Source organism: Dipodomys ordii, unplaced genomic scaffold, assembly GCF_000151885.1.
Source record: "Dipodomys ordii isolate 6190 unplaced genomic scaffold, Dord_2.0 Scaffold133, whole genome shotgun sequence".
Lineage (NCBI taxonomy): Eukaryota > Metazoa > Chordata > Mammalia > Rodentia > Heteromyidae > Dipodomys > Dipodomys ordii.
In genome coordinates, this window is record NW_012267349.1 from 3,621,921 (window position 1) to 3,649,246 (window position 27,326).

Consider the following 27,326-nt stretch of genomic DNA (forward strand, 5'->3'; position numbering starts at 1 on the left):
AAAAAAAAAGCAGGAAGTGGAGTTGTGGCTCAAGTGGTAGAGCGCTAGCCTTGAGCTGAAATGCTGAGGGACAGCGCCCAGGCCCAGAGTTCAGGCCCCACGACTGGACCAAAAAAAACAAAAAAAAAATGATATGCAGAGGAGTTGCAGTTTTATAAGTCAAGTAAAGAGTACATTTCTTTTTGGACAGTGTCACCCTTTCTCTCCCTCCCTCATAGTTTTTCCCTCCTGTCCATATCCACAAGTTGTATATAGTTCATTTCAACAAGAGTTCCATTTAACAAAGCAGTTTATGACTATAGTGTATCTTGAACAGTGTCAGCATTCTCAGAGAAGCACTTCTGAGTCTGGCTCCTTTTCTGTAAAATCAATTAAAAGGAATGTTTTGGTACCTGGAAAACCATTTAGAATACTTTATGATAATACAAACAAATGATCATTGCCTGACTTAGGTTCAACAATAGTAGCATTAAGGACTATTGTTATATCCATAGGAAAAACACTAATGATCAATTATTTAAGAGAGTGAAGTAGAATCTGCAAACAATTCCTTCAATATAATAAAAGAAATTAGTTGCTTGTTTAAAAGAGAATATTTGAGCTGGGCAGCAGTGGCTCACACCTGTAATTCTAGCTATTCTGGAGGCTGATATCCAAGGATCATGGTTCAAAGCCAGCCCAGGCAGATATCTTGAGACTCTTACCTGGAGTTGTGACTTAAGTGGTAGAGCACTGTCCTTGAGCAAAAGAATCTCTGGGATAGTGCCAGGCCCTGAGTTCAAGCTCAAGGACCATATAAAAGAAAGAGAGAGGGAAAGAGAATATATGAATATTAAATTAATTTAGGCCATAGAAGAAGTGCCTTCAAGATACATAAGCTTTAAAATTGTCATAATATTTCTAAGCCATAAAAAACATTCCATTATTGCCAGGCACCAGTGGTTCATGCCTATAATCCTAGTTACTCTGGAGGCAGAGATTTGAGAATTGCAGTTCAAAGCCAGCTTGGGCAAGAAAGTCTATGAGACTTATTTCCAATTAACCACCGAAAAGAGCCATAAGTGGAGCTGTGGCTCAGGTGGTAGAGTGCTGGCCTTGAGCACAAAAGCTCAGAGTTCAAGCACCAGAACTGGCACCCAAAAAAATTCCATTATCATTTTTTCATTCTTGTCACCAAGTTTGGACTTTTCGAGTGTTGGTACTTTTTAAATATTTCATTTCATTTTTGTTGTAAACATTGATTTACAGATGGCATTATGTATTTAACAGAAGCTCAACTTTTATATCTCTTCCTTCTTTCTAGTCCCTGTGTTCCCAAGAGAATTATATTATTGACAAAAGGTGAGGGAATTTTTAACATATATTTTGATAACTTTCTGACTGAAGCTAATAAAAATAAAAAATGTCTTATTAAAATGCCAACAGAATCCAAGACGAGGATGCTAGTAGCACCCAGCAGAGGCGCCAGATATTTAGGTATTGGAAACGTGTTTTCAGTACAGTCTTGGAAAAATTAAAGCATTTCTTTACTTTCTCCCCTCCCCCATAAGCTTTTGAAAGTTTTATTTTTTAATTACAGAGTTAATAAAGATGCTTCAGGAAGATCAACAAATAGCCATCAAAGCAGCACTGAGAATGAGTTGAAATACTCAGAACCACGACCTTGGAGCAGCACAGATTCAGATAGTTCCCTCCGAAACTTGAAGCCTGCTGTAACCAAAGCAAGCAGCTTTAGTGGAATCTCAGTCCTGACAAGAGGTGATAGTTCTGGAAGCAGCAAAAGTATAGGCAGGCTTTCAAAAACAGGTATGATTATCTACCTAGAACTACATTGTCCGACTTTAGTTTGCCTAATGTCTTATCTGTTTAGCATTTTGATTATCCTGAAGTATAACGTCTGTTATACAACTGAGGGAGTAATATATTTATATTCATAGTCCTGTCATAGTGATAGATAAAAAATTCCATCTAAAGTAAAAATTACTCTTAACTGTGACATGAACTTAATCACGTAGGTTTAATGACTCATAATCTCTTCTCTAAGTGCCCCAAGGTGATTGGAAATCCTTCTTTGCTCATCTAGGACAATATAACATTGATTGCATTTTCCATGATAAAGTAATTGGCCATTCTAACAGTGAATGAAATTACTGACATATTTTTAATGAATTTAAAAACCAAAGAAAAGTAATAGGACTATTATATAAATGGAAAGTTGAATAATCTCATTATTCTCAACTATTTTGAATTTAGAATATATTGGTTCTTAAATGTTTCTCTTTCCATTTTCACTAAATTCAATACTAAAAAATCTCATTTGTCTTTTAGGACTCTTATAAATCTTTATTTTTATCCCAAAATAAGCCTAAAAGTCAGAAATAGCTATTTCTTTCTAGCATATTTGAGTTAGACTACACATGATATTGTGTATGTAAGATTTGGAGGGTATATTTAAAGTATTTTTAATTACATGATTATAGTTAGTGCTTTTATATGCTAGTGCTTTTGAATTACAGTTGCTACCTTCTCACTTAAAATATGGGTATATTGCAAATGTTTTAATGGCTAAAACAAGATGTTGCTAAAGATAGTCAAATTTTTTGGAATCTTGAAAAATCCATATGTCTTAAATACACATTAACTGGAAATATGGCCATTTGGTCATCATAACATAAAAAAATACTCTTTCTGTATCATGAGTAGGTTATTCAGACACACTGCCAAATGAAAAATGTTTTAAAACACGAGTTATTCATCTTCAGAGACAAAAAAATATTTGTAATCCTTTTAACAGGGAAAAATGATGCTTAATTCTGAGAGTCAGTTTCTAGAATTCTTAACAAAAGTGATTTTGATACAACTTAAGTAGAATCTATCTTTGAGAAGGTAATAGTGTACCACAGTTGTTTATTTCACTTATTAAAGATTCTCTCCCAGAGTCAACTCTTTTATTAAAAAACTAATTTACTGTGTACTTTATCAAAATCTTTTCCTATCTTCATTGTCTTCATTGCCACTGTTAGCCATTATGCTGAAATTTAAGACCGCTTGCAGACCCTGTATAATACAATAGAAAATGAAAAAAGATTAGGCATAAAAGCACTCAAAATTTTATTGTCAGATTTATTCAATGAGAAATTTTAAGCTTTAATATACGTATCTGAAATATTTTTCATGCTATTGCTTTTAATAAAAAATTCCAAGTGAGTTTACAGGACAGTGTTATGATTGTAAACTGAGAAATGAAATTCTGCAATAACACTTGACAGTTATTTCTCTTACTAGAGAATTTATCATTTCTGTTATTCCCTACCCTATTCTTAATCTTTCATTGTTTTTATAGAGAAGGGTTTCTGATATAAGAGGTTTGGGGCATTTGCCGTGATAAGTTCTTTTTCCTGGGGGAAAATTGTAATCTGTATATTCCTAAGTATTAATCTAAAAGGTAAAATGTACATAACTTTGTCCTTTTGAAAATGTGGGTAATGTGCTTTCTTGTGGCTGACTGTGGCTGCTGTTATAAACTTGCTTAAGTTGCATGCTTTGGCTATGACTTTTCTGACAATTGATGTGATTTGTTTGCTGCATTAAACTTGTTTGTGTTTGGGAGGGTAAGGAATATTAGACAGTAAATCAAAAATAGCCATTGCTTTTATGTGGTAACTGCATGTTATGCAATCTGAATTTTATTGTTACATTTTTTAAAAACATGTGTTTTTATGTGAGGTTTAAAAAATCCATATTTTTCATTACTCCTTCCCTAGGTTCTGAGTCTTCTGGTAGTGTAGGGTCATCTACGGGCTCTCTTTCTCACATCCAGCAGCCTCTTCCAGGTACAACTCTCAGCCAGTCTTCTCATGGCGCACATGTCGTCTATCCAACTGTCAGCACTCATAGTTCTCTTTCCTTTGATGGTGGCCTAAATGGGCAAGTCGCATCTCCTAGCACTAGCTTCTTTTTGCTTCCCTTGGAAGCGGCAGGCATACCACCTGGCAGTATTCTGATCAACCCACAAACAGGTTGGTATCCAGAAAAAGTGTTTGTTTCAGCAGAGATATGAGGAATTGTCTGAAAACTTTTTAAATGTATTGTCTACGTATGTGTTCTAAATGATTTTTAATGATTAGTGTTTGTCTGAGAAACTTAAATATTTATGCTAGAAAATATTCAAAAGACATTTATTTTGGAAACATTTTTAAGAACAACCTATTTCTGAAAATGAGACAACTGCCTTTGAGAGAACTTTATTAAATACGAGTTTTGTTCTAGAGAAACAGGATTTTATGAAGAATTGAGTAAGCAGCTCTTAATTATTATGTATGAATTAAATAATATCCTTTTTTATCGCCAAGTAGTATTTCATATATTTCTTATATGTCTGTCACCCCTTAAAGAGAATTTGTATTCTTTAGCTGGCAACATGAATAAAGCTGCTGTTGATATTTACCAATATAAAAGAGCGAAGAAGATGTTATTTAGTCAGTCTTTGTACTCATCTCATTCTTAAGTTATATTCATAGTATTTATCTTTTTTTTCTTGGATAATCAGTGTATACTACAAAAAGTTACCAGTCTTTTTTTTGTCAGTAGTGGGGCTTGAACTCTGGGCTTGGATGCTGTCCCTCAGCTCTTCAACTCAAGGCAAGCACACTACCACTTGAGCCACAGCACCACTTCTGGTTTTCAGGTGGTTAATTGGAGAAAAGATTCTCCCTGACTTTCCTACTCGGGCTGGCTTTGAGCCATGATACTCAGATCTCACCTCCTAAGTAGCTAGGATTACAGGCATGAGCCATTGGTGGCCAGCTTTAATTTTTGAACCTCTTATTTCACTTTTAAAAATCTAAAAAAGTATAGAATGTTGACTATAAAATTATATGGAGGGCAGGGAAAGTGGCTCAGTGGTAGAGCACTTGCCTTGCATGCATGAGGCTCTGGGTTCGATTCCTTAGCACCACATAAGCAAAAAGAAAAAAGCCAGAAGTGGCGCTGTGGCTCAAGTGGTAGAGCACTAGCCTTGAGCAGAAGAGCTGAGGGACAGCGCCCAGGCCCAGAGTTCAGGCCCCACAACCGAAAAATATGGATAGGGCTGGGAAGGTGGCTCCATAGTAGAGTGCTTGCCTTGCATGCATGAGGCCTTGGTTTCAATTCCTAAGTACCACATAAGCAGAAAAAGCCGGAAGTGGCACTGTGGCTCAAGTGGTAGAGCGCTAGTCTTGAGCTGAAAAGCTGAGGGACAGCGCCCAGGCCCAGAGTTCAGGCCCCATGGCTGACCAATTTCTTGGTTATTTTCCAAAATGAAACGTTGCATTTTATAGTAAGCTTAAAATATGTGTGGAGAGAAAGTATTGTTCCTAGTTGCTAAAATTACTCACTATCCCCTTAAGTACTTAGCACCTGAAAAAAGTCAATACTAAAGATCACCCTCGTTCTATTTCCAACAAATTAGAAGTTGCAAAATAAGGACACTGCCGTTTGAATTCACAACGCAAAGTTTGAAATATATGCAGTATGTCCTATAAGTGAGATTATTTTCTACCCCCTTAAAACTGCTGAATAAATTTCCAGGCCAGCATTTTTTCTTTGAGCTGAAAATGTTCTTGCCCTACAAGACCACAATCCTGTAATTGAATGTCTTGGGCAAAATTTGTTTTACAATTCAAAATTATTCAGAAAATACCTTGAATATAAGATTAGTTTTGTAGGGTCTGTCTGGGAAAATGCACTATCACTAAATACAGAAGTAAAACATTTGAATATTACCTCTAAGTGGGAAACATGAAGGTTGTTAAATACCTTATATCAAATCAATCTGTTTCCAAATCTAAGAAAATCTTTTAATTTTTTGATGGAAGTTTTGGAATAGCTGATAGATTTGTGAACATAATTTGTTAACTGATAATAAAATGACTTATTTCCAATCTCTGTTGTAAATGGCTTTTCTACTTCTTCAGGTCAGCCCTTCATAAACCCAGATGGGAGTCCAGTTGTGTATAATCCTCCTATGACTCAACAACCAGTTAGATCCCAAGTGCCTGGACCTCCACAGCCACCTCTGCCACCCCCACCACCTCAACAACCAGCAGCTAATCACATTTTCTCACAGGTACACATTCCCATGGTTACATAAATAATTAATGAAATTAGTCCTAAATATGCAAAAGGAGGTAACACAGTAGATTGCCCAAATACATATCTACTGTGAACTTGTTTGAGTGCCCTTAACAGAAAAGTATAAGATAAATTATGATGTAGGAATTGTAGTTTCAAAAATACCCACAATGAGCTATGATTGGAAGTTTGGACGTTTATTTCAAACTCCATAACTGATTTTCTTGGCACCTTTTTTTTTTTTTTTTTTTTTTTGTCAGTCGTGGGGCTTGAACTCTGGGTACAGGCATTGTCCCTCAGCTCTTCAGCTCAATGCTAGCGCTCTACCACTTGAGCCACAGCGCTACTTCTGGCTTTTTTCTTTTTGCTTATGTGGTGCTGAGGAATAGAACCCAGGGCCTAATGCATGTAAGGCAAGCGTTCTACCACGAGCCACCTTCCCAGCCACCCACTTCCGGATTTCTGAGTGGTTTATTGGAGATAAGAGTCTCATAGACTTTCCTGCCCTGGCTGGGTTTGAACTGCGATCCTCAGATCTCAACCTCCTGAGTAGCTGGATTAAAGGCATAAGCAACCAGCACCCAGCTATCCCGGCACCATTTTAAGTATGGCATGCAGGTGATTGATCATCAGATACAGAAATAAAAACTGAATGAATAAATGGTGCCAACAATTATCTTTTGTACATTCCAAGACCACTTACGGAATTTTCAAATAACCAAACAAATTAATGCTGTGGATTCCAATGTTTTCAGATCGGCAACATTTCTTAAACATACAGTTACATAAACCAATCACTATGTGAATGCTGTTTTGCATTCAGGCACAGTCTACATAGGAAAATGAAATGAGGATACTTTTTTTTCTTTAAATGGTGTCAGATTTTCACTTTAATCAATTATTTAGGGCCAAGGTTCTATTTACTATTGGACACTCAGGATCATTAATTCATACTCTTGGTTCTTTTGTCCCCCAATAGACCCACATTTTATTTTGTTTGTTTTACATGAAAGTTTTTTGAAAAAAAAGTAATGTCTTGAACTCAGGGCTTGAACGCCAAGACTGGCCTTCAACCACTTGAACTGTGCCTCCAGTTCTGATTGTCTGAGTTAACAACATATCAAATAGACTGTATTCAGACTGTATATATCCCATTTGCCTCCAGTTAGTTTGTTCATTTCTGGTTGAGAGATCTGAAAGGAACCAGAGGCTACTCTATAGATTGTTCTGCTTTAACTTCTTTTTGGTGTTTTGCTTTAATGTGGATTAGGTGCTAAATTCTAAGCCGATGTGAGCCTTTGAGGTTGTTTTGGGGTTTTTTTTTTTTCCTTTTTTAAAATGAAGCCATTGTTTATTTTATGATAAAAGAGTAGCTCATTATAAATTTTAGTTACCAGAAAAATTTATCTTTAGATTATTCTCTGAGCAGTCACTCCATTAGCTTATCTTGCATTTTAAGTTACTTATTAAAAGGTAGAGCAAAGATTTATGCATGTACATTTTGACCAAAAGTAAGAATTTTCATCATGTTTGATTCTCTGGATTCCTCATCTGTTTATTTATCTGGCTTTCTTTATGTCACTTAATCTGATTGTCATCTATAGATTACAATAATGTTTAAGCCAGATACATAGGATTGGAAAATTAGATGTCAGTGTTAGCTTATAGACAATCAGTTATATTCCCAAGGGGTAGAAATGATTAAAACTTATTCATTACCTAACTCATGTAATTGTAATCCATCTGTACATCATCTTTATAATAACAATGAAGTAAATTAATTAAGATTATATTTTTTAAAAATTTTTGCTGGAGTTTTTGTGGATATTGTTTATTTTATACAGCATCTTTTTTAGTGCCTCTTGAAAACACAGAAACTTTTCTCTGAAACATTTTAATGAGTTAATAGCTAAAGATTTCTGGTAACTATTATTTCAGCTTCTAACATGTACTCTTTTTAAAAAATAAATAAAACATAGTTACAAGAAAGTTGTTAAAGATAAGAGTGTATGGACATACATCTGTGTTTTGATGTGTATTATTCTTGATGTTATAATTATTCATTGTGCCCTAAGTACATTTTGCTTACAAAATTAACTAAAATTTAGGAGTATAGCCCTAAAACAATATAAAATCATATCTAAACAAATAGGAAAATTGGTCATTGGTGTAGGTTCTTATTGTTTGATAATGAGTAAAGATTTTTAATTTACAATTTAGTATTATAGAGCTAAACAAGGTAGACCCTTCATAACAACCAGGAAATAGAGAAAGTTTTACTCTTACTAACTTAACCCAGGGGTTTTGTTAGAAAATAAGATTTGAAATGACTAGATTACCTGTTTATATTATTCTGTAATTTTTTTAAAAACTATCACAAAAAATTATTCTAATTATGGAATGAGTTTAGGCATGGGTATGTTTTCAAATTTTACTAAATACAATTTCTTCATTTGGTATCATTTTTATCGTTTCCTATAATCCTGTATTTTAAATTACTCTTAAAATGTTGTTAAATCTATTGCCCAAAATGTGTCAATTTCCATTTATGTATTTCTCTTAACATTTTATTCTGACATTAACACTGTTTGCCCACCTGTTATTTCTTAGCCTGTGCGTCCTCTGCAGTCCTCTCCTCAGCCTGTTCAGTGCTCTACAGCCCCTTACCCATCCCCGCTCCTGCCAGTCTCACCCACCCAGCAGTACTCCGTGGTACTGTATCTCTATTCACCTCCTAGTTGTTTCTGTGGGTAGATGTGTGATGAATGCTCAAGAATGTGATCAGTGTGATGTGATCTTTTGTGACTTCTTTTTTCTTAGTCAGCTGCATATGTAACAGAAGTGTTTTTTGATCCACATTAGTAATTCTCTTCAAAAAAACTAGTTTTATTAGCTTATTATAGTCATTGTTTATACTCTAATCTTTTCTGCTTTTTCTTACTAAGATACTCTTTAGGTTGCCTGTTTAGTTTTAAGATGTTTTAGTTACTTTTCTCATTGAGGCCAGTGAAGAATCTGTCCAGTCGTAGAATGGCAGCTTCCATTTAGGTTCAGACCTAATATTCTCTCTGTCCAGTAGGCTCCACAACAGTTAATTTAGATAAATTGTAACTTACAGCTACAGAGTAAAATAGTACTTTGAAAGATCCTTTTTTCTTTTCTTGTTTTGGTCATGGGGCCTAGGCACTGTCCCTGAGCTTTTCAGCTCAAGGTGAGTGCTCTATCACTTGTGCCACAGCACCACTTCTGGCTTTCTGGTGGTTTATTCAAGATAAGAGGCTCGCTGACTTTTTTTCCTGCCTTAGCTGGCTTTGAACCATGATCCTCAGATCTCAGTCAACTGAGTAGATAGGATTACAGGCATAAATAAATAAGCTACCGGCACCTGGCTCAAAGATCTTTAGATACTGAATTTCACACTAAAATAATAGTACCTTCTTTCATCCAAAATATGCCCCAAATTATAACTGTTAAAGATTCCAGACTCATATACTGCGGCGTATTAGCTGTGTGACTATGAAACAATGTAAAGTTCTTTTCCCTAGTGCCCATCCTGAAGTAAGTGCAGAAGGAAGGAGGGAGGGAGGAAGGGACAATTTATTTTCCTGAAGATGCATTTCCTAATATTTTTCCCAGTGGCATTGTTATTTTTCAGACTATTTAGACATCACATGTTGAGACTGCATTTCAGATCATTCTCAACAGTTTTGGAAGCATTTTGTTTTATTAGGAGTGATTTTATTTTTAAGCTGTGGCAACATCATTTAGCAGCCTTAACTTTAATTTCCAAAAATTACTTCCAACCTGAGCAAAAAAAGAAACTATGACAAAAAAAAAAGACTGTGGTTAAAAAAAATTAGAAAAGAAAGCAAAAAGAGTCACATATTTTGGAAATTTTCAGTGGAATAAGGAAAGTACTTATGCTAGACGCCAGTGGCTCAGCTTGTAATCCTAGCTACTCAGGAGACTGAGATCTGAGGATCACAGTTCAAAGCCAGCCCAGGCAGGAAAAGTCCATGAGACTCTGATCTCCAATTAACCACTGGAAGACCAGAAGTGACATTGCAGCTCAAGTGGTAAAGTGTTTGCATTAAGCTGAAGAGCTCAGGGCAGCACCCGGGCCCAGAGTTCAAGCCCCACAACCGACAAAATAAAAACAAAATTAAAAAAGTACTTACTAAGGTGATTCTAGGAGTAATATTTGGTTATGGAATCTCTGTTATTTTTTGTTGTGTTTTTGCTTTGAGGTGGTTTTTTGTGGGGAGAGGGGAGATAAGGTGCTGTCCCTAAGCTCTTTTGCTCAAGGCTAGTGATCTACCATTTTGAGCCATAGCACCACTTCTGGTTTTCTGGTAGTTAATTGGAAATAGGAGTCTCATGGACTTTCTGCCCAGCTTGCTTTGAACCTCGATCCTCAGATATTAGCCTCCTGAGTAGCCAGGATTACAGGCATGAGCCACCAGCACCCAGCTGCTTTGAGGTTTCAAGAATTGACTTCAGGCCAGGTGGCTCACGCCTGTAATCCTAGGTACTGAGGAAGCTGAGATCTGAGGATCATGGTTCAAAGCCAGCCCAGGCAAGAAAGTCCATGAGACTCTTATCTCCAATAAACTACAAGAAAACTAGAAGTGGCACTGTGGCTCAAGTGGTAGCGTGCTAGCCTTGAACTTGAGAGCTGAAGGACCGTGCCTAGGCCCAGAGTTCAAGTCCCACATCCGGAAAAAAAAAATTGATCAGAGCTTTGTTTCCTGCTAGGCAAATGTTGAGCCTCTTGAACTATGCCCTATATAGGAATTTTAAACAAATTTTGGAACATGTTACTTAATAACATGTTAACTAATTGTTAACTAGAAGATTTTTTTAAAGGTAGTTTTATTTGTTTTTTTTTATCCCCTTTACAACTCATTTATATTATTAAGCTATTATACCAGCATATATCACTGTGTGTTATTGGGAAGAGTAAAACCATGTATTTTTAGTCATTAAGTCAAGCTTCCCATTTTCAGTACTTTAACTTTTTTAAAGCTTTAATTTACTTGCAAAAACCAACAGATTCTAGAAACTTCAGGCATTATCAACTATGATCTGACAGTTTGATTGCCTCTACTTTGTAAGCTGCTCTTTTCATTGTAGACCTTTATAACAAAAAGAATATATTGTCAATCTATGGGTCTCTGGAATTAGGGTAATTTCCATTTTATCACTGTGCTGTCATTTTAGTTTTCTAGACCAATAAAAGCCTATCCTCATCCTGTAGTCAGCGCAACATTAAGCTGTAGAAAACTACTGTTTGCATTATATTTATCTAACTCCAGTGACATTAAGAAAGAACAGAAATTACGTACAAGTAATCTTTATCTGTTATATGTGCAGATGATACTATTGCAACTCAGTAAAATATATATGTAAGTACTCTCATTGATAAATTTAATTTATGTTTAAAAGGTTTACTGATTGCCTGTTTTCCCCTTTTTAGCAGGATAACCTTGGTTCTCAGTTCAGCCACATGAGTCTTGCCCGCCAGCCATCTGCTGATAGTTCTGACCCTCATGCCACAATGTTCCAGTCCACGGTTGTTCTTCAGTCTCCTCAGCAGTCTGGTTATATCATGACAGCAGCACCCCCACCACATCCTCCACCTCCACCACCACCTCCTCCTCCCCCACTACCTCCTGGGCAGCCAGTCCCTTCAGCTGCCTATCCTGCCTCTGCTCATCCTGTCAGCCAGCCTGTGCTCCAGCAACAAGGATATATTCAGCAGTCCTCACCACAGGTACATTTCTTCTCACCTTTTCTCCCTCAACAGTAGCCTCTCATTTAAAGTCAGTTTTAACATCAAAGACCTATTTTTAAATTCTCATGGACAGAATTTTACAGAAGTCTGTAAGTTATCTTACCTTCAGGAGATTTTCAAGCATACACTGGAAAACCACAACAAGCTAACATTTCAGCTGTATGATTAAAGTTTGTGAACATTTGTGTTTTTCTCTCTGAGAGATGTGGTTTTATTTTGTTGTTGTTTTTTTTTTTTTTTTGGTCAGTCTCGGGGCTTGAACTCTGGGCTTGGGCGCTGTCCTTCAGCTCTTCAGCTCAAGGCGAGCGCTCTACCACTTGAGCCACAGCGCCACTTCCAGATTTCTAGTGGTTTATTGGAGATAGGAGTCTCACGGTCTTTCCTGCCCTGGCTGGCTTTGAACCGAGATCCTCAGATCTCAGCCTCCTGAGTAGCTAAGATTACAGGCATGAGCCACCGGCGCCAGGCATTTTGTTGTTATTGTTTTGTTTTTTATTGTGCTCTACCTTAAACTCAAGACCTAAAAATCTTGACCTAAAATTCTCACTCAGCTTTCTTACTCATTCATGGCGGTGTTCTGCCACTTGAACCACACCTCCAGCCAGCCTGGCTTTTTTTACTGGCTAGTAAGAGACATTCTCACAGAGTTTTGTATTGTAACTAGTGTCAAACCTTGAGCCTCTGGGCCTGGGTAACTAGGAGTATGGGCATGAGTCACTGGCACCTAAATTTGAGTGACATGCTTTTTTTTTTTGCTTTTTTTATACTGTTCCTGGAGTCTGGGAAATATCCCTGAGCTTTTGTGCTCAAGGCTAACTAGTGCTGTACTATTTGAGCCATGTCTCCACTTCTGGCTTTTTGCTGGTTGATTGGAGATATCTCATGGATATCTGGCTGACATCAAACCGTGATCCTCAGATCTCAATCTCCTGAGTAGCTAAATTTCAGACATGAGCCACAGTGCCTCTGACATTTAAACAAGAAGGTTAGTTCACTGCAGTTAAAATTTCATGGTGGGACTCTATTGGACTCTCTCCCTCTCCTGGACTACCTCTCTGTGACCCAGCTTATATGGCAAGGTTTCACAGTCTCCTGCATAATGATTACTCCTTATGCCCAGGCCCCACAGTAACTGAGAACCTAGTTTTCTATTCTCACCCTCCAGGATAAAGAGCGAAACAGAATGCCTTTCTTCACCACAGCTGGCCTTCCTCAGAAATTGGTTTCTGCCTCATGAATCCCTGCAGAGATTACAACTTTTAGGATGTGTAGGGTTATCCTAGAATCTACAGGACCGTATGGTTTATCATGCAATGGAGTATGCTTCCCCTCCTCCCACCAGGGATCTAGGGACAGGCTTGGAGCTACTTTTCTTCTATTAGGTTTCTCTGTAGTTAATTGCCTTGTCCCAATGCTCCTTCATAGTTCTTGGTTCTCTTCCTTTCTCTCTTCTGAATCTAGTCGTGTGTGTGTGTCTGTGTCTGTGTCTGTGTGTCTCTGTGTGTCTGTGTGTCTCTGTGTGTCTCTGTGTGTCTGTGTGTATAGATTCCTATTCACGATGTGAAAGTGACAGATGCTTCTAATCTGCCATCATGTCCCACCTCCTCTTTAATTTGCTGAGATTGTTCACAATGCAAAGGTGTTAATTTTTTTGGAATGTGTTTGTCTGTATCTATTGAAATAATGATATGATTTTTCACATTTATTAACAAAAGGTGAATCATATTTACTGACTTTTTGAAATTTATTCAGAATTTTGTTTCATATTGACATATAATAGTATGTATTATGGCATTGAGTAGATTTTTGTACATGTTAACAATGTAATTTACCTGTCCATAGCCTCAGACATTTATCATTTCTTTGTGTTGGGAACATTTAACATGTTTTCTGGTTGCTATTTTGGTGGTACTAATGTTTGAACTCAGGGATTCACATTTTGCTAGACATGTGCTCTACCTCTTGAGCCATGCCTCCAGCCCTTTATCTTGAAATATTCATTCGTTGAGGTTGACTGACTTTTGAATGTTTAATTGAACTTTAATTTCCAGAAGATACTTCACCTGGAAATTATATTGTGAACTTTTTATGTCTTGCTAGACTAGCTTTTTATTAAAGAATTTTGTTAAAGAATTTTTCTAGCCGGGTGCTGGAGGCTCTCGCCTGTAATCCTAGCTACTCAGAAGACTGAGATCTGAGGATCTCAGTTCAAAGCCAGCCTGGGCAAGAAAGTTCATGAGACTCTTTATCTCCAATTAACCACCAGAAAACCAAAAGTGGTGCTGTGGCTCAAGCGGTAGAACGGTTTATATAGCCTTGAGTTGAAGTGTGCAAGGAGAGCATCCAGGCCCAGAGTTCAAACCCCATGACCAAAAAAAAAAAATTTTTTTTCCATCTGTTTTTGTGGAGGATGTTGTTCTGTTGTTTGCATGTAATATGCTTGGTTGTAGTATTTGAATGATACTAGCCTTAAAAGAATTGGGCTTTGTTCCTTCTTTTTGGAAATGATGCTACTTCTTCATAAATATTTTGCTCAAATTTACCTATGAGTTTATCTGTACCTGCAGTTTTGTTTCAGCAAAGGTTATTAATAATTATGTCCAACTTCTTTTTTTTTTTTTTTTTGTCCATGGGGGGCCTGAACTCGGCCTGGGCGCTGTCCCTCAGCTCTTCAGCTCAAGGCTAGTGCCCTACCACTTGAGCCACAGCGCCACTTCCAGCTTTTTCCTTTTTGCTTATGTGGTGCTGAGGAATCGAACCCAGGGCCTCAGGCATGCAAGGCAAGCGCTCTACCACTGAGCCAACTTCCCAGCCCCTATGTCCAACTTCTTAATTCCAGTTTCCTATTTATTTTTTATCAAAGTTGTTCATTTGTGCCCATTTGATTTAACTATGAATTTATTGATATAAACTGTTTGTATGCAGCTGGGCACCAGTGGCTCACACCTGTAATCCTAGCTACTGAGGAGGCTGAGATCTGAGGATCATGGTTCAAAGCCAGCCCAGACAGGAAAGTCCATGAAACTCCACACTCAGAGTTCAAGCCCCACAACTGACAAAAAATCAAAAATAATAATAATAATAATAAATTTTGTATTATTCCTTATTATAATTTCAGTATTTTTACTATCTATTATGGTATTTCTCTTCTTTTTATTTTTTTATGTGATTCTTGTGTTTGAACTCAGGCCCTCAAATTTGCAAGGCTGATGATCTGCCATTTGAGACAGGCTGCAGCCTCGTGTTTTTTTTTTAATGAATATTATTTTATATGATCAGATGCACATAAGTATTGTGCCTTTGTGTTACTCTCCTAAGAATATCCTCCTTTGGTCTTACTGTATGTGAATGCTTAGAATGTGTATAATTTATCACATCTCAGTGTATTTTAGATCTAGTGTCCCCATATGAGAGAAAACGTACCATTTTTCTTCCTGAGGTTGGCTGACCTCACTTTATATGATTTGTTTCCCTGCAAATGACATAGTGTTGTTCTTTCTATAGCCTGGTTTTTTACTAGTTAATCTAACAAAATTTTCTGCCCCAGCCCCTCAAGAACCATAGTTCCTAAAGATCTCAGCCTCATGAGTAGCTGGAATTACAGGCATAGGCCACCAACACCTGGCTTTAATTCCTTATAACAGAAATTTTAGTCTGTTTTTATTTGTTAAGATAATGGTTTATCAACTCTTGTTGATGTTCTTTTTGTTGTTATTTTGTTGTCTGAATTCTGGGCTTACTAATGGGCTTAAGCCTGGCATCAGTGGCTCACGCCTAATCCTGGCTACTCAGGAGGCTGAGATCTAATGATTGCTGTTCAAAGTCAGCCCAGGCTGTTAGACCACTCAAGAGCTGAAGTAGAGCTATGGTTCAAAGTGGCAGAGCAATAGCTTTGAGCAAAAGAGCTCAGGCACTGCACCCACATCCTGAGTTCAAGCCCCAGGACCAACCCAAAAAAAAAAAAAAAAGGCACTCTACCACTTGAGGATGGCTTACATTCTGTTTCTCCCTTATATACTATCAGTCTTTTGTCTTCTTCCTTACATAGTAGTTGTCATTTTACTTTTCATTAGAAGTATGAGGAAGGTGGGCATGATGGTTCTTGCTTGTGATCCCAGTTACTCTGGAACATGGCCGTTCATAGCCAGCCCTGGCAAAAGTTAGCTAGACCTCCATCTCAACCAACAAGGTGGGCATACTGACACCACATGTATTGTTCTGGCTGTTCAAGAGGCATAAATAGGGGAATCAGAGTCTACAACAAGTCTTCGGCAAAACACAAAACCCTATATAAGAATACAAAGCAAAAATGGACTAGAGGCATGGCTCAAGAGGTACAGCACCTGCCCATCAAACACAAGGCCCTAAGTTCAAACCCCAGTAACCACAAGGGGGAAAAAAATGAAATACAAGGGAAAGAATAAAGAAGGGGACTAATGCAACAAAATACTAAACATGAGATTTAATAGTTACATTTCTACAATAAATGCTGTTTCACAGTTAAATTGAATGAGCTAACCATCCATATTTCAACAAATGTCTCAAAAACAATGTTATTGTATAAATTTTGTGAAGTTGCACATATTATAAATTTTTTTGAATAATCAGCAACACATGTATGAATAATATGTGGTAGAAGTTGAAAAAACGTTTGGAGAAATGTTATTACTAAACACAGGTTAATGGTTTTTCTTTTAGGATAATGGGTTTTTGGGTTGTTTTGTCAGTTGTGGGGCTTGAACTCTGTCTGGGTCTGGGTGCTGTCCCTCGGCTCTTCAGCTCAAGGCAAGTGCTCTACCACTTGAGCCACAGTGCCACTTCTGGTTTTCTGGTGGTTAATTGGAGATAAGAGTCTCACGGTCTTTCCTGCCCGGGCTGCTTTTCAACCAAGATCCTCATATTTCAGCCTTCTGAGTAGCTAGGCTTACAGGCATGAGCTACCAGCTCCAACTTTTTTTTTAAATAAAAGGTAGAATAAAGGAATTAGAATAAACCTGTACCTGTTTCAGCATTGCTTAGTTTGAATCTGAAACATGGCAAGAAATTAAAATCTAATAATTTCTGTAAACTTGAGGAAATGTAATAAAATCTTCCTGTATGTAACTAATTTAAGCTAACTTTTAAGGCAAGAAAAAAGCTAAATATTTTTATTGGACACATTAGTAGATACTTTTTTTTTGTCAGTCTTGGGGTTTGAACTCAGGGAATGAGCACTGTCCCCGAACTTTTTTGCTCAAGGCTAGTGCTCTACCACTTTGAGCTACAGCTCCACTTAGTTTTCTGATGGTTAATTGGGAATAAGAGTCACTTTCCTGCCTGGGCTGGCTTTGTAATGACAAATTTCAGCCTCTTCAATAGTTAGGATTACAGGCATGAGCCCACAGGCACCCAGCTTAGTAGATCCTTTTTATTTTTTTGTTGGTGGTTGGGCTTTTGAACTCTGGACCTGGGCTCTGTCCCTGAGCACTGGAACACAAGGCGAGCTCTCTACCACTTGAGCCACAGCGCCACTTCCAGTTTTCTGGTGGTTAATTGGAGACAAGAGTCTCACGCTGGGGCTGGGAAGGTGGCTCAGTGGTAAAGCGCTTGCCTTCATGCATGAGGCCCTGGATTTGATTCCTCAGCACCATATATAATCAAAAAAGAAAAAAGCCAGAAGTGGCGCTGAGGCTCAAGTGGTAGAGCACTAACCTTGAGCTGAAGAGCTGAGGGACAACACCCAGGCCCAGAGTTCAGGCCCTATAGCCGGACCCCAAAAAAAAAAAAAGAGTCTCACAGATTTTTCCTGCCCAGTCTGGCTTTGAACCATGATCCTCAGATTTCAGCTTCCTGAGTAGCTAGCTAGGGTTACAGGCGTGAGCCACCTGCACCCGGCCAATAGATACTTTTTAATCCATACTGCTTATTAATTTTTCAGAGAATTTTTAAAAGCTTAAAGTTAAGTTTCAGAAGTAGAAAATTAGTTTTCAGGTAGTTGGTGTTAAAGAATTGTTACTTTTTAAACTGTGATGTTCTTCACCACCAAACCCCCCCCCCAAAAAAAAAAACTTACAAGTAAAAGTAATTTTTGTCGTTGGTGTTTACAATCCTAGATGCCAGCCTGTTACTGTGCTCCAGGCCATTTTCACTCCAGTCAGCCTCAGTATCGCCCTGTCCCTTCTATCCATTATAGTTCACATCTAAACCAACCACTGCCACAGCCTGCACAGCAGACAGGTGAGTCCTGTTTCTGATACCATAAATTCTTAGATGTGCACGTTGCTTTTGTTCATCTTTATTTCAGTGTTTTATCTCAATTTATAGTTTGGGGTCTTACATATAAATATGCAGGACAGTGAGATGGAAAGTTCTGCAGAAAACTCCACACTGTCAGAATGTGTATGTTAAGATGCTACCTGGCAAATAGTATGGTAAACAGATGCCCAGTACTCAACTGCCACGGTAGTGAAAGCAGCTAATAACCCACTTGTTGAACATCAGGAAGAGGAAAGAACAAGATAGATGTCTTTCTGAATGGCTAAACAGAAGCAAAACCAAGAATCTTAGGCAGCTTGTCACTATTAACAGGATCTCAAACTGTTAAGTATGACCATCATTTCAACCTCAGCAGTTTTCTGTTCTTGATAAGGTTTTAACTCATTTGGGTTACTTCCACTTCATTTCTCACATCTGATGAGAAGTGAGTGTTCTTCCTTCTTACTGATGCAGTGTCTAGTTATCATTGCCATTCAATAATTCTCTTTTAGCAGCTAAAGTTGTGCTTAGCAGTACCTACTATAACTCTGCAGTAGAACTTTGTAGGTTTTAATCTGTACCCTTGTCTTGCACTAAGTATACAGGTTTTTTTCTTTTTCAGTACCAGTACTGTATAGGTAACAAATATTCTTCCAAAGGATGAATACAAACATTGACCATTTTAGTAGAGTTGTAATTTGTTCTCTCTCAAATAGTGACATTTAGCATCAGGTATACCTTAAGTTGATAATAGCTATGTCAAGCAAAATAAAGAAGGTAGGCACTGGTGGCTAAAGCCTGTAATCCTAGCTACTCAGAAGGCTGAGATGTGAGGATTGTGGTTCCAAGCCAGCCCAGGTAGGAAAGTCTGTAAGACATTTTATCTTCAATTAACCACCAAAAGTGGAGGAGTTGTACTTGTGGTAGAGTACTAGCCTTAGAGTACTAGGCTTGAGTGAAAAAGCCAAGGCAAAGTACCCAGGCTCTGAGTTCAAGACTCACTACTGGCACACACACACACATGCACGCATTCACTTACACACCTACACACACAAAACCTAGTATATTCTCTCTAATTTGCAAAGACATCAAAAGTTGTATGCGTGCCCCCTCCCCACACACACACATACAGCCTTTTTTTATGTGGTGCTAGGATTTTATTTAACTCATGGCCTTAAGGTTGCTAGGCTGATACATCCAGCCCAAAAGTTGTCCTTTATACATGGGAAAATTGGTCATGTTACTGCTTGTCGATGTTAATATAGTGTTGTTTTGGTGTAATAAAAATGACTTTTTTAGACAGATATAGCGATATACTCTTATAATCCTGAAATTTGGGAGGATAAACTACAAGGATCACAGGCTCAAGCTAACTGAGGCAACATAACAGGACCCTATCTCATATAACACACAAGCAAAAATAATTAATTTCCCTTAAAAGAAGAGAGAAAATTATTTTTCTGAGCTTTCCTGGGCCTCACTCATTGACTTTTTCTATTGTTTGTGTCTGATTTTTGTCTTCTAAGATTATAATAGATCATAATTGATATCATGATAATTGAAAAACCAAATTTACCCTCATGCTACTTATTTAAATACATTTTATATGACTAATTAATGTGGTTTATTACTATACACTGTTAATGATGCAAGCATTTTATAACCTTTTTACTTTTTTTATGGCAAAATCTATTTCCCATGATCAAACAGCCTATAAAATAAAAACATTTAGTCACAATTTGGAACTAATATACTTGTTTAAATGCATCTCTGCAAACAAATATTTCCATTTAATGGAGCACAACTTAAAAACTCCCTATACCAAGACCAAAATATTTGTATGACATACTGTGCTGTCATCATTAATATTTCTAACTATGAGTTCTTTCTAATGCTAGTTACTGGTGAAAGGGAAAGAAATAGTAAGCTAGCTTACATCTGGATAATGCAGGTACAGAAAAGAAAATTGTGTCTTTGAATAATTTTTTTACATATTTGACTCATAGAACCTGAGGTTGTCTTTTCAGATGTCTTCAGATGTTCTAGCATAACTTATTTGTATCTCATTCAATTAGAAAAATTAAGAGAAATCTTCAAAGCATTATTATGTGAAAGAGAAACAAATTTTTATAGTTAGCTAATATCTATTTTATTGCATATATTACAGAAAAGTATGCATTTGTCTGTGTTCTGATAGAAAAGCAAAATGCACTAAGAAATAAAGCAGTTTTCTGTTTCTAATTTTTTTATTTTTTTGTACAGTTTAATAGCAATTTTAGTTCCAGTAACTTTGATTTTCATCTGCAAATATACTTTCTATATTTTCCTTTCTTGGATTTTTTTCATGATATTTTCTTACATTCCACCATTTCAGTCTGATCAATAGTGAGAAATTCATCATATCTTTAACTTTTTTTTTTTTTTTGCAAAACGCTTTGGACTCTACAAAGTAGTAGGAAGTATAATATTTCCTTTTATTACATAAAAGAGTGGAACTAATTATTTGGCCAAATAACGAAAACTCTAGCAGATTTGGAACAAATACTTATCACTGTAGAACAAATGTCTAAATATTTATATGTAGATTTAAAATAAGTTTATTCTAAATTAACAAAACCAATTTAGTGAACTCTTCTTAGACCCATCAGAGTATGGACAATAGAAATAAAAAATTCTCTGTTACTTTTCACTTTTAAGTTTGGGAAAAGTTTAGAAAATTTCTCCATGATAAAATAGTTTGGTCCTCTATCTATGTGTGTGGGTATGGACCATAAGATTGTGTAAATCCCTGTTGACAAAGAGTAGAAATTCTTGCTGTATATAAACTTTCTGTACAATGTATAATGTGAAAGAACAACAAACTAAGTCATAAGCCTGATGCCTCTAAGTTATATTTGTTATATTATTACCTGTATCATTTAAAGCCACTGAGTTTCAGTTTACTCACTTGCAAAATATGAGTTTTACTGTTTTATATTTTGGAGCCTCTGTGGATTTAAAATTTTTAAATTTCATGATTCTAGCCAGGCACTGATGGTGATGTACTACCTATCGGTCCTGGAGGCTGGGATTTGCTTATCTTGGTTTGAAGCCAGCCCAAGCAAGAAAGTGAATGAGACTCTTATCTCTAGTCATTTACCAAAAAAGCTCCAAATGGAGCTGTGGCTCAAATAGTAGAGCACTAACCTTTCATAGAAGCTCAGGGACAGTGCCCAGGCCCTGAGTTCAAGCCCCAGGATCAGCAAAAAAAGAAAAGAAAAAATTCACAGTTCTATGTGTTTCTTGTTAGCCATTTTCTATTCCGGAAAGGTGAATATTAGAGAATTGAATTGGTTTGCAGTAGCTTAGCAGCTTACTGTCAGTAACTGGAGTCATGTGATCAAGACCCAATACCAGTTGCAATGATAAAGATGTATATACCATTTTCACAACGTGCGACTTAAATACTATAAAGTACAGCATGCAAAGAGTTTGGTATACTGCTTCTTCAGGTATTAATTGTAGTAAAGATTCTGGGTTTATGAAGCCCTGTCTCTGATATGTAGCTGCTTTTATTCTTATCACTCTTTTGAAAAGTTTGCAGCTTCACCCATATCCGTTTAATATTTTACAATAATTGGCCCTGTTCCTGAGCTGTTGGATTCGGGGCCGTAGCACTGTCTGAGAGGTTTACATTTCTCACAGTGAACCGGTCTCTTTTTCAGCTGCTTCCTGGCTTCTTTTTACTCAGGTTTCCACGGCTTTTTTTTTTTACTTTTTTTTTTTTTGCTTTTTTTAAGTTTTTGTTATGTTGTATTAAAGTATTAACATTGCTTATATTTTTATTAATTGTAATTGCCTTTTATCATGCTTCATATTCAGAAATAAAGATTTTCAATTTAATTGACAGACTTGGCTAACTAAAATCAACTTTCTAAAACTGAAAGCTATTGCTTTAATTTGTTTTCCAAAGCATATTTAGGTGGCAAATTTAGTTTAGCTTAACTTTCTTTAAAAAAGTTAAATATCTTAAATATCAAAATCGCTAACTGAAGTCAAACTTGTCTTTTTAGGAGCATTATTATTCATTAGATCATGCCTTCAAATGGGCCTATTAAACATATATAAATTTGAAACTTTTTAGGCTCCTACTAGGAGCCCACACTATTAATTTTGCATGCCTTTAAGAAGCAAAATAATTCTGTGACACTAAGTGTAATTTTAGTTTTGTACCCATTAGATACATTCAATTCTATCAATGAATTATATCATCAGCTTTAGTTTTTCAAGTAACTCAGGACTATGTGACTCCAAATGTATTAAGTTTTGTTACTAGGAAACTATGGTAGGATCCTGATGAACACAGTGTAGAAGAAAAAACTTTAGGATTAAGTCTATAAAGTTTTGTTTTTGTTTTTTTTTTAAAAAAAAAAAAAGTCTATGAAGTGTGCTCAACAAGGACTGTACTTCAGGGCACACATTTATAAAATACCAAAGTACAAAAGGCAAGCAAGGAAGAAATAACAGAATTGTGTGAGAAGAGGGAACATACTCATTTGGATTCAGGCATCTCAAGTAAGAACTGCCAGGACAAGATGAATAATTTCTTTATTGATAGTTTTTGACCCAAGTAATAGGAATTTTGTTTGAAATACTGATAGTTCTGGCTATCCTTATTTTTTTTTATGTATTGTATGAACATTTCTTAGCATTTCTCTGTGTGACCAATATAGATTCAAACATGTAATACCTACAAATCCACCTATTTCCCATTTCCCTTCTTCATTAATCTGCCACCATTGAAATCCGGATCCAAATATATTTGGTAAGTACTCACAGATTTCCATGAATTATATAATCTTCAAATAGGATAGTGATTTTAAATAACTAGAAGCTATACTCTCTCTATAGCTATTTTTATTAGAATTGTTTATTTATATCTATTCCAGGCTCAAAGTAAGAGACCCAAAAGTGACAGAGAAGGGAAAATAGGGAGGGCAGAATGGTAACTCTGTCCCCTCCCACAGACAGCTTAGGAACTAGCCTTAGATGAGTTTGGCCTGAGCAGTAAAATAGTGCCACAGGAATTTAAGCTTCAAAGTTTGATGGTTTGTTTACAAACAATTCCTCTAAATTGTCTTATAGATGCTTTCTTTCAAATATATGTTTCTGTCAGTAAAATATTTCTTCTTTAGTTTTACAAAAGACTGCTACCTTCACAATGCTTTTTTATACAAGCTCATTCTTGAAATATTTTAGTAGTACTGTCATGGGAAATAACCTTACATTTGTGGCTAATCAGACTAAGCAAATCTTCAATTCTTTTTATTCATATTATCTTCCTGATTATGTTTTCTATGTGTATTGTGAGGAATGCTTTAACACAATAGCTAGTTCAGATCACCTAGGCAAAATAAAAATAGCCTATATAACATTTTTCTGCTCAGTACTGTTTCTTTCTTACTTTCTACTCTGTTGAAATAAAAATGAGTTAAACATAGAATATTCTTTGGAACCCTCCAGGGAAGTGTCTGAACTATCAATTTATATTGTCCTGGTTCTCTGATCTTGAAGAAATGATTGTGCTTTCCTCTGAAAGTAGAAATGGGATAATATTGCAACAGTGCAGTCTTTTTAACAAAGAAGAATGGTAATGTTCATTAAAACATCTATATTGAGATCTGGGTATTAATTTTGTTTGTAATCACTTACTTATTGTTGGCATTACTTGCTTTTCAAAGTAATTGTTTGCCTGCAAAGTTAATATATATTTCTATAAAGGATAGCCTCTAACTTCCAGATAAAACATTAAAGGTATCACTAAAACATCTTTTTTAATACAGTATTCTTTTTAATATTGATATGCTAAAATGTACCTTTTAATGAAGAAAGAATAATTTACCTGTAACCAAGTTTGTAATATATAGATTATTGTTGATATTGGAAATACTCTTGTGGCACTTTTTAAACCTAAAATGGTACTTTTCATTCTCTAGGAATCTATTTCTCTTTCCTAATCCTCAACCTTCTCCCTCTCTTCCAGATCATTGGATTTTTTTCTCATACTTGGCAGTCTTCAGACTATACTTTTGAAACTTAATCAGAACTATGTAACCCTCTTCCTTTTGTATAAATAATCAGATAAGGGACCTGAACTACAGGGCTACTTCTCTTACATTGGTCACTCATTTCAGTAGTCTGAAACTGCTTCACTTAAGCAAAAGTTCAAAGGAATTTTTCAGCAAAAGAAAAAAAATTTGCTTTGACCATATAAATTAGGCAGATTCACATAAAGTGAGGCATTGCTTATAATTAATTTATTTTGTGTTGATATGAAGTTATTTATGATTTTTGCCACATAAATAATAGTAAGATTCATATCTGTGATTGAAATAGAATGAGATCATTGGGCAATATTTGTCTTTATGAGTTCTATTTAAATATTTTAGTTTTGCTTATGATCATATTAAATTTAACCATCCTAGATCCTACAGTCTTCTTGCATTAGAGAAACTCAGTCCAATAATTTTTAATAATAATACCCTGCTCTTAAGAGAGCATAATACAAAAATACATATTTGTTAGCCAGGTCCTGAGTTGGTTGGTTGTTAAAGTTATTGGAATAAGTAGTCAACATCATCATGACTTGTAGAAAAACAGTTCAGGTTCCTGTCCTAATGCCATAATGTCCTTCCAGGTGCCAGTCATATAAAGCATGAAATAGTAAGTGGCTCTTTAAGTTGTAGCAGTATTAGAAAGATCCTCAGTCCCTGCTTGCTCCTTCAATATAGTTCAAAACTGGTAGTTTTTCCTGCCTCAAGAGTAAACATGACTGAAAAGCTACTCAGAAAAAAAAAAAAAAACATTGCATCACAGAACTTGAAGACAATATATGAAACAGAACAGCTCTCCTTGCATACAGGATAAAGCTGGCATTGCCCAACTAGGTAAAGTCTTATTTCTTGACACAACAGCTTGGCTTTATGGAGAAGACAGCCAACAACCGTAAAAAATGTTCTAAAACAATCTTCTTTAAACTACTCTGGAATATGGCAAGAGTATATATTTTGAGCAAAAGCAGCCTCTGAGACAACACAGAAAAGCTAAAGCCCAAAAAGGAACATTGGAGATTGACATGAAGTCTGAGAGACACAGAACTGTGGAACATCATCATTTGAGCCTTCCCTTCCCAATTGCTTTATACATTGATATATAATCATAATGAGACAGGAAGTATTACTTTGAAATACATAGATCACAAACCATACATCTTGGAGTAGTGGGCAAAACAACTGAAGGAAAGTTCTTCCCAAGGAGAAAATAGGCTGATTTTTATAAATTTTTTACACCTGGGTTTTTTGTTTGTTTGTTTTGGGTTTTTGCCCTTAAGTTCATAGAATTTCCATCTGAACTAAGTACTTGATTCTTTATCCTTATTTACAATGATTCTGTTTTCCTTCAATTAAATCTGTTTGGAAACTTAGTTTTGTTTACTATACTACAGTAAAGTCTTCATTAATCAAAATTTTCAGAAAATTGAAGAAGGCCAGATCCTGCTTATTTGAGCATGTCCTGCTTGTTTCAGTAATGCTATAATACTATTTCTACTTCAACATTTGTCCCTGGGAAAGTAAATCTTAAAATCAGACTGCTGTGTGCAATTCACAGCTACACACTTACCAGCTGGTGACCTTGAACAAGGTATGAACCTTTTTGTGCCTTTGTTTCCTCATCTGACAATGAGGATTAGTTGTAACTATGTCATGAGATTGTAAATATTAAATGAATTATATGAATACTAAATGAACTATATAAAGTACTCAATGGCTGAAACCTCATAAATGTTATGAGTATTGGCTATTAATATTACCTGTGATAGCTGTTGAAACAATGACAATTATATAGTATTCTAAGTGAATACTATATAATCAGAAATTTGGGCCTAATCCCATACCACATGTATGAAGCTAGCATAGTTTGTATTTAAAAGTTTAGTCTTTTTGGCTTCTTTACCTATGCCTTTAATCCTTAAAGTGAAGTATAAATCAACTGAATTCTTTGCTCATCCATTCATTGATAAACTTGAGGCTGAATATGTTTCAAGAATATTTATTTGAACATTTCCCTCAGATAGCTTTGTGAAGTGTTCTTTGTTCAGCTATAGAATTTTTACATGGAAAAAAGGTTTTTTTGGGTTTTTTTGGGTCCGGTCGTGGGGCCTGAACTCTGGGCCTGGGCGCTGTCCCTCAGCTCTTCAGCTCAAGGCTAGCACTCTACCACTTGAGCCACAGTGCCACTTCCGGCTTTTTTCTTTTTTGTTTATGTGGTGCTGAGGAATCGAACCCAGGGCCTCTTGCATGCAAGGCAAGCGCTCTACCACTGAGCCATCTTCCCAGCGAAAAAAGGTTTTTAAACAGTATGACATATGACTTCATTTTTATAAGTAATATGAAAGTAGCTATACAATGTATAATTTGATTGTTTCATAAGTAATATTTTCAGTAAATTTCTTTTTTGTATATTTGGATACTTTCTACTATGAATATGTTTTATGGTCAAGTAAGGTTCTTTTGACTTTTTTTTAGTGGGAGTGCTTGAATTCAGGGTCTAGGTACTGTCCTTGAGATCTTTTTGCTCAAGACTAGTGCTCTACCTTTGAGTCACCGTACCACTTCTGATGATTAATTGGAGATGAGAGTCTCATGGACTTTCCTGCCTGGGCTGACTTTGAACCTTGATCCTCAGATCTCAACCAAGTACCTAGGATTACAGGCATAAACCACCAGTGCCTGGCTTTGACTTGTTTTTGGTTTTGTCGGAACTTGGATTTGAACTCAAAGCTTGCAGTTTGCTAGGGAAGCACTCCTTACCATTTGGGCTATGTGCTCAACTCTTTTTTGCTTTTAATTATATTTAGGATAGAGTCTTGCTAACTTACCCAGTTGGGCCACTTTCTGAGTTGGTGAGATTACAAGTATAAGCCACTGTGTTGAGCCCCCTAAGGCTTTTTAATGTCCACGTTGTTTCAGAAATGTTCAAATAAGTCTCAAAATTAACATATATGAACTTAAAGTTTTTATGTTCTTCCTTACCTTACTTATCTTACTTTTGGGTTAATTATGTAACTTGTAGTTCAGCTGCTATATAGTTTTCTAGAAATTTCATTAATTATTAGTGAATTCTAGACTTGTAATTTTTTACTCACATA

The 27,326-nt window shown here is 36.2% G+C and overlaps 1 protein-coding gene across 7 annotated transcripts in view; it reads left to right on the forward strand.

Annotated features, from left to right (window-relative positions):
* R3hdm1 (R3H domain containing 1) overlaps positions 1-27,326 on the forward strand; it is a 160,024-nt gene that overhangs the window by 85,451 nt on the left and 47,247 nt on the right. For 3 of the 7 annotated variants that reach the window (XM_013030823.1, XM_013030821.1, XM_013030824.1), the window contains 7 exons: positions 1,304-1,341; positions 1,426-1,476; positions 1,580-1,806; positions 3,765-4,019; positions 5,955-6,106; positions 11,588-11,884; positions 17,998-18,121. In XM_013030823.1, the coding sequence (XP_012886277.1) occupies positions 1,304-1,341; positions 1,426-1,476; positions 1,580-1,806; positions 3,765-4,019; positions 5,955-6,106; positions 11,588-11,884; positions 17,998-18,121 (1,144 nt within the window). The remainder of the gene's footprint in view (positions 1-1,303; positions 1,342-1,425; positions 1,477-1,579; positions 1,807-3,764; positions 4,020-5,954; positions 6,107-11,587; positions 11,885-17,997; positions 18,122-27,326) is intronic. The other 4 variants (XM_013030827.1, XM_013030826.1, XM_013030822.1 and 1 more) reach the window with 3 other exon arrangements.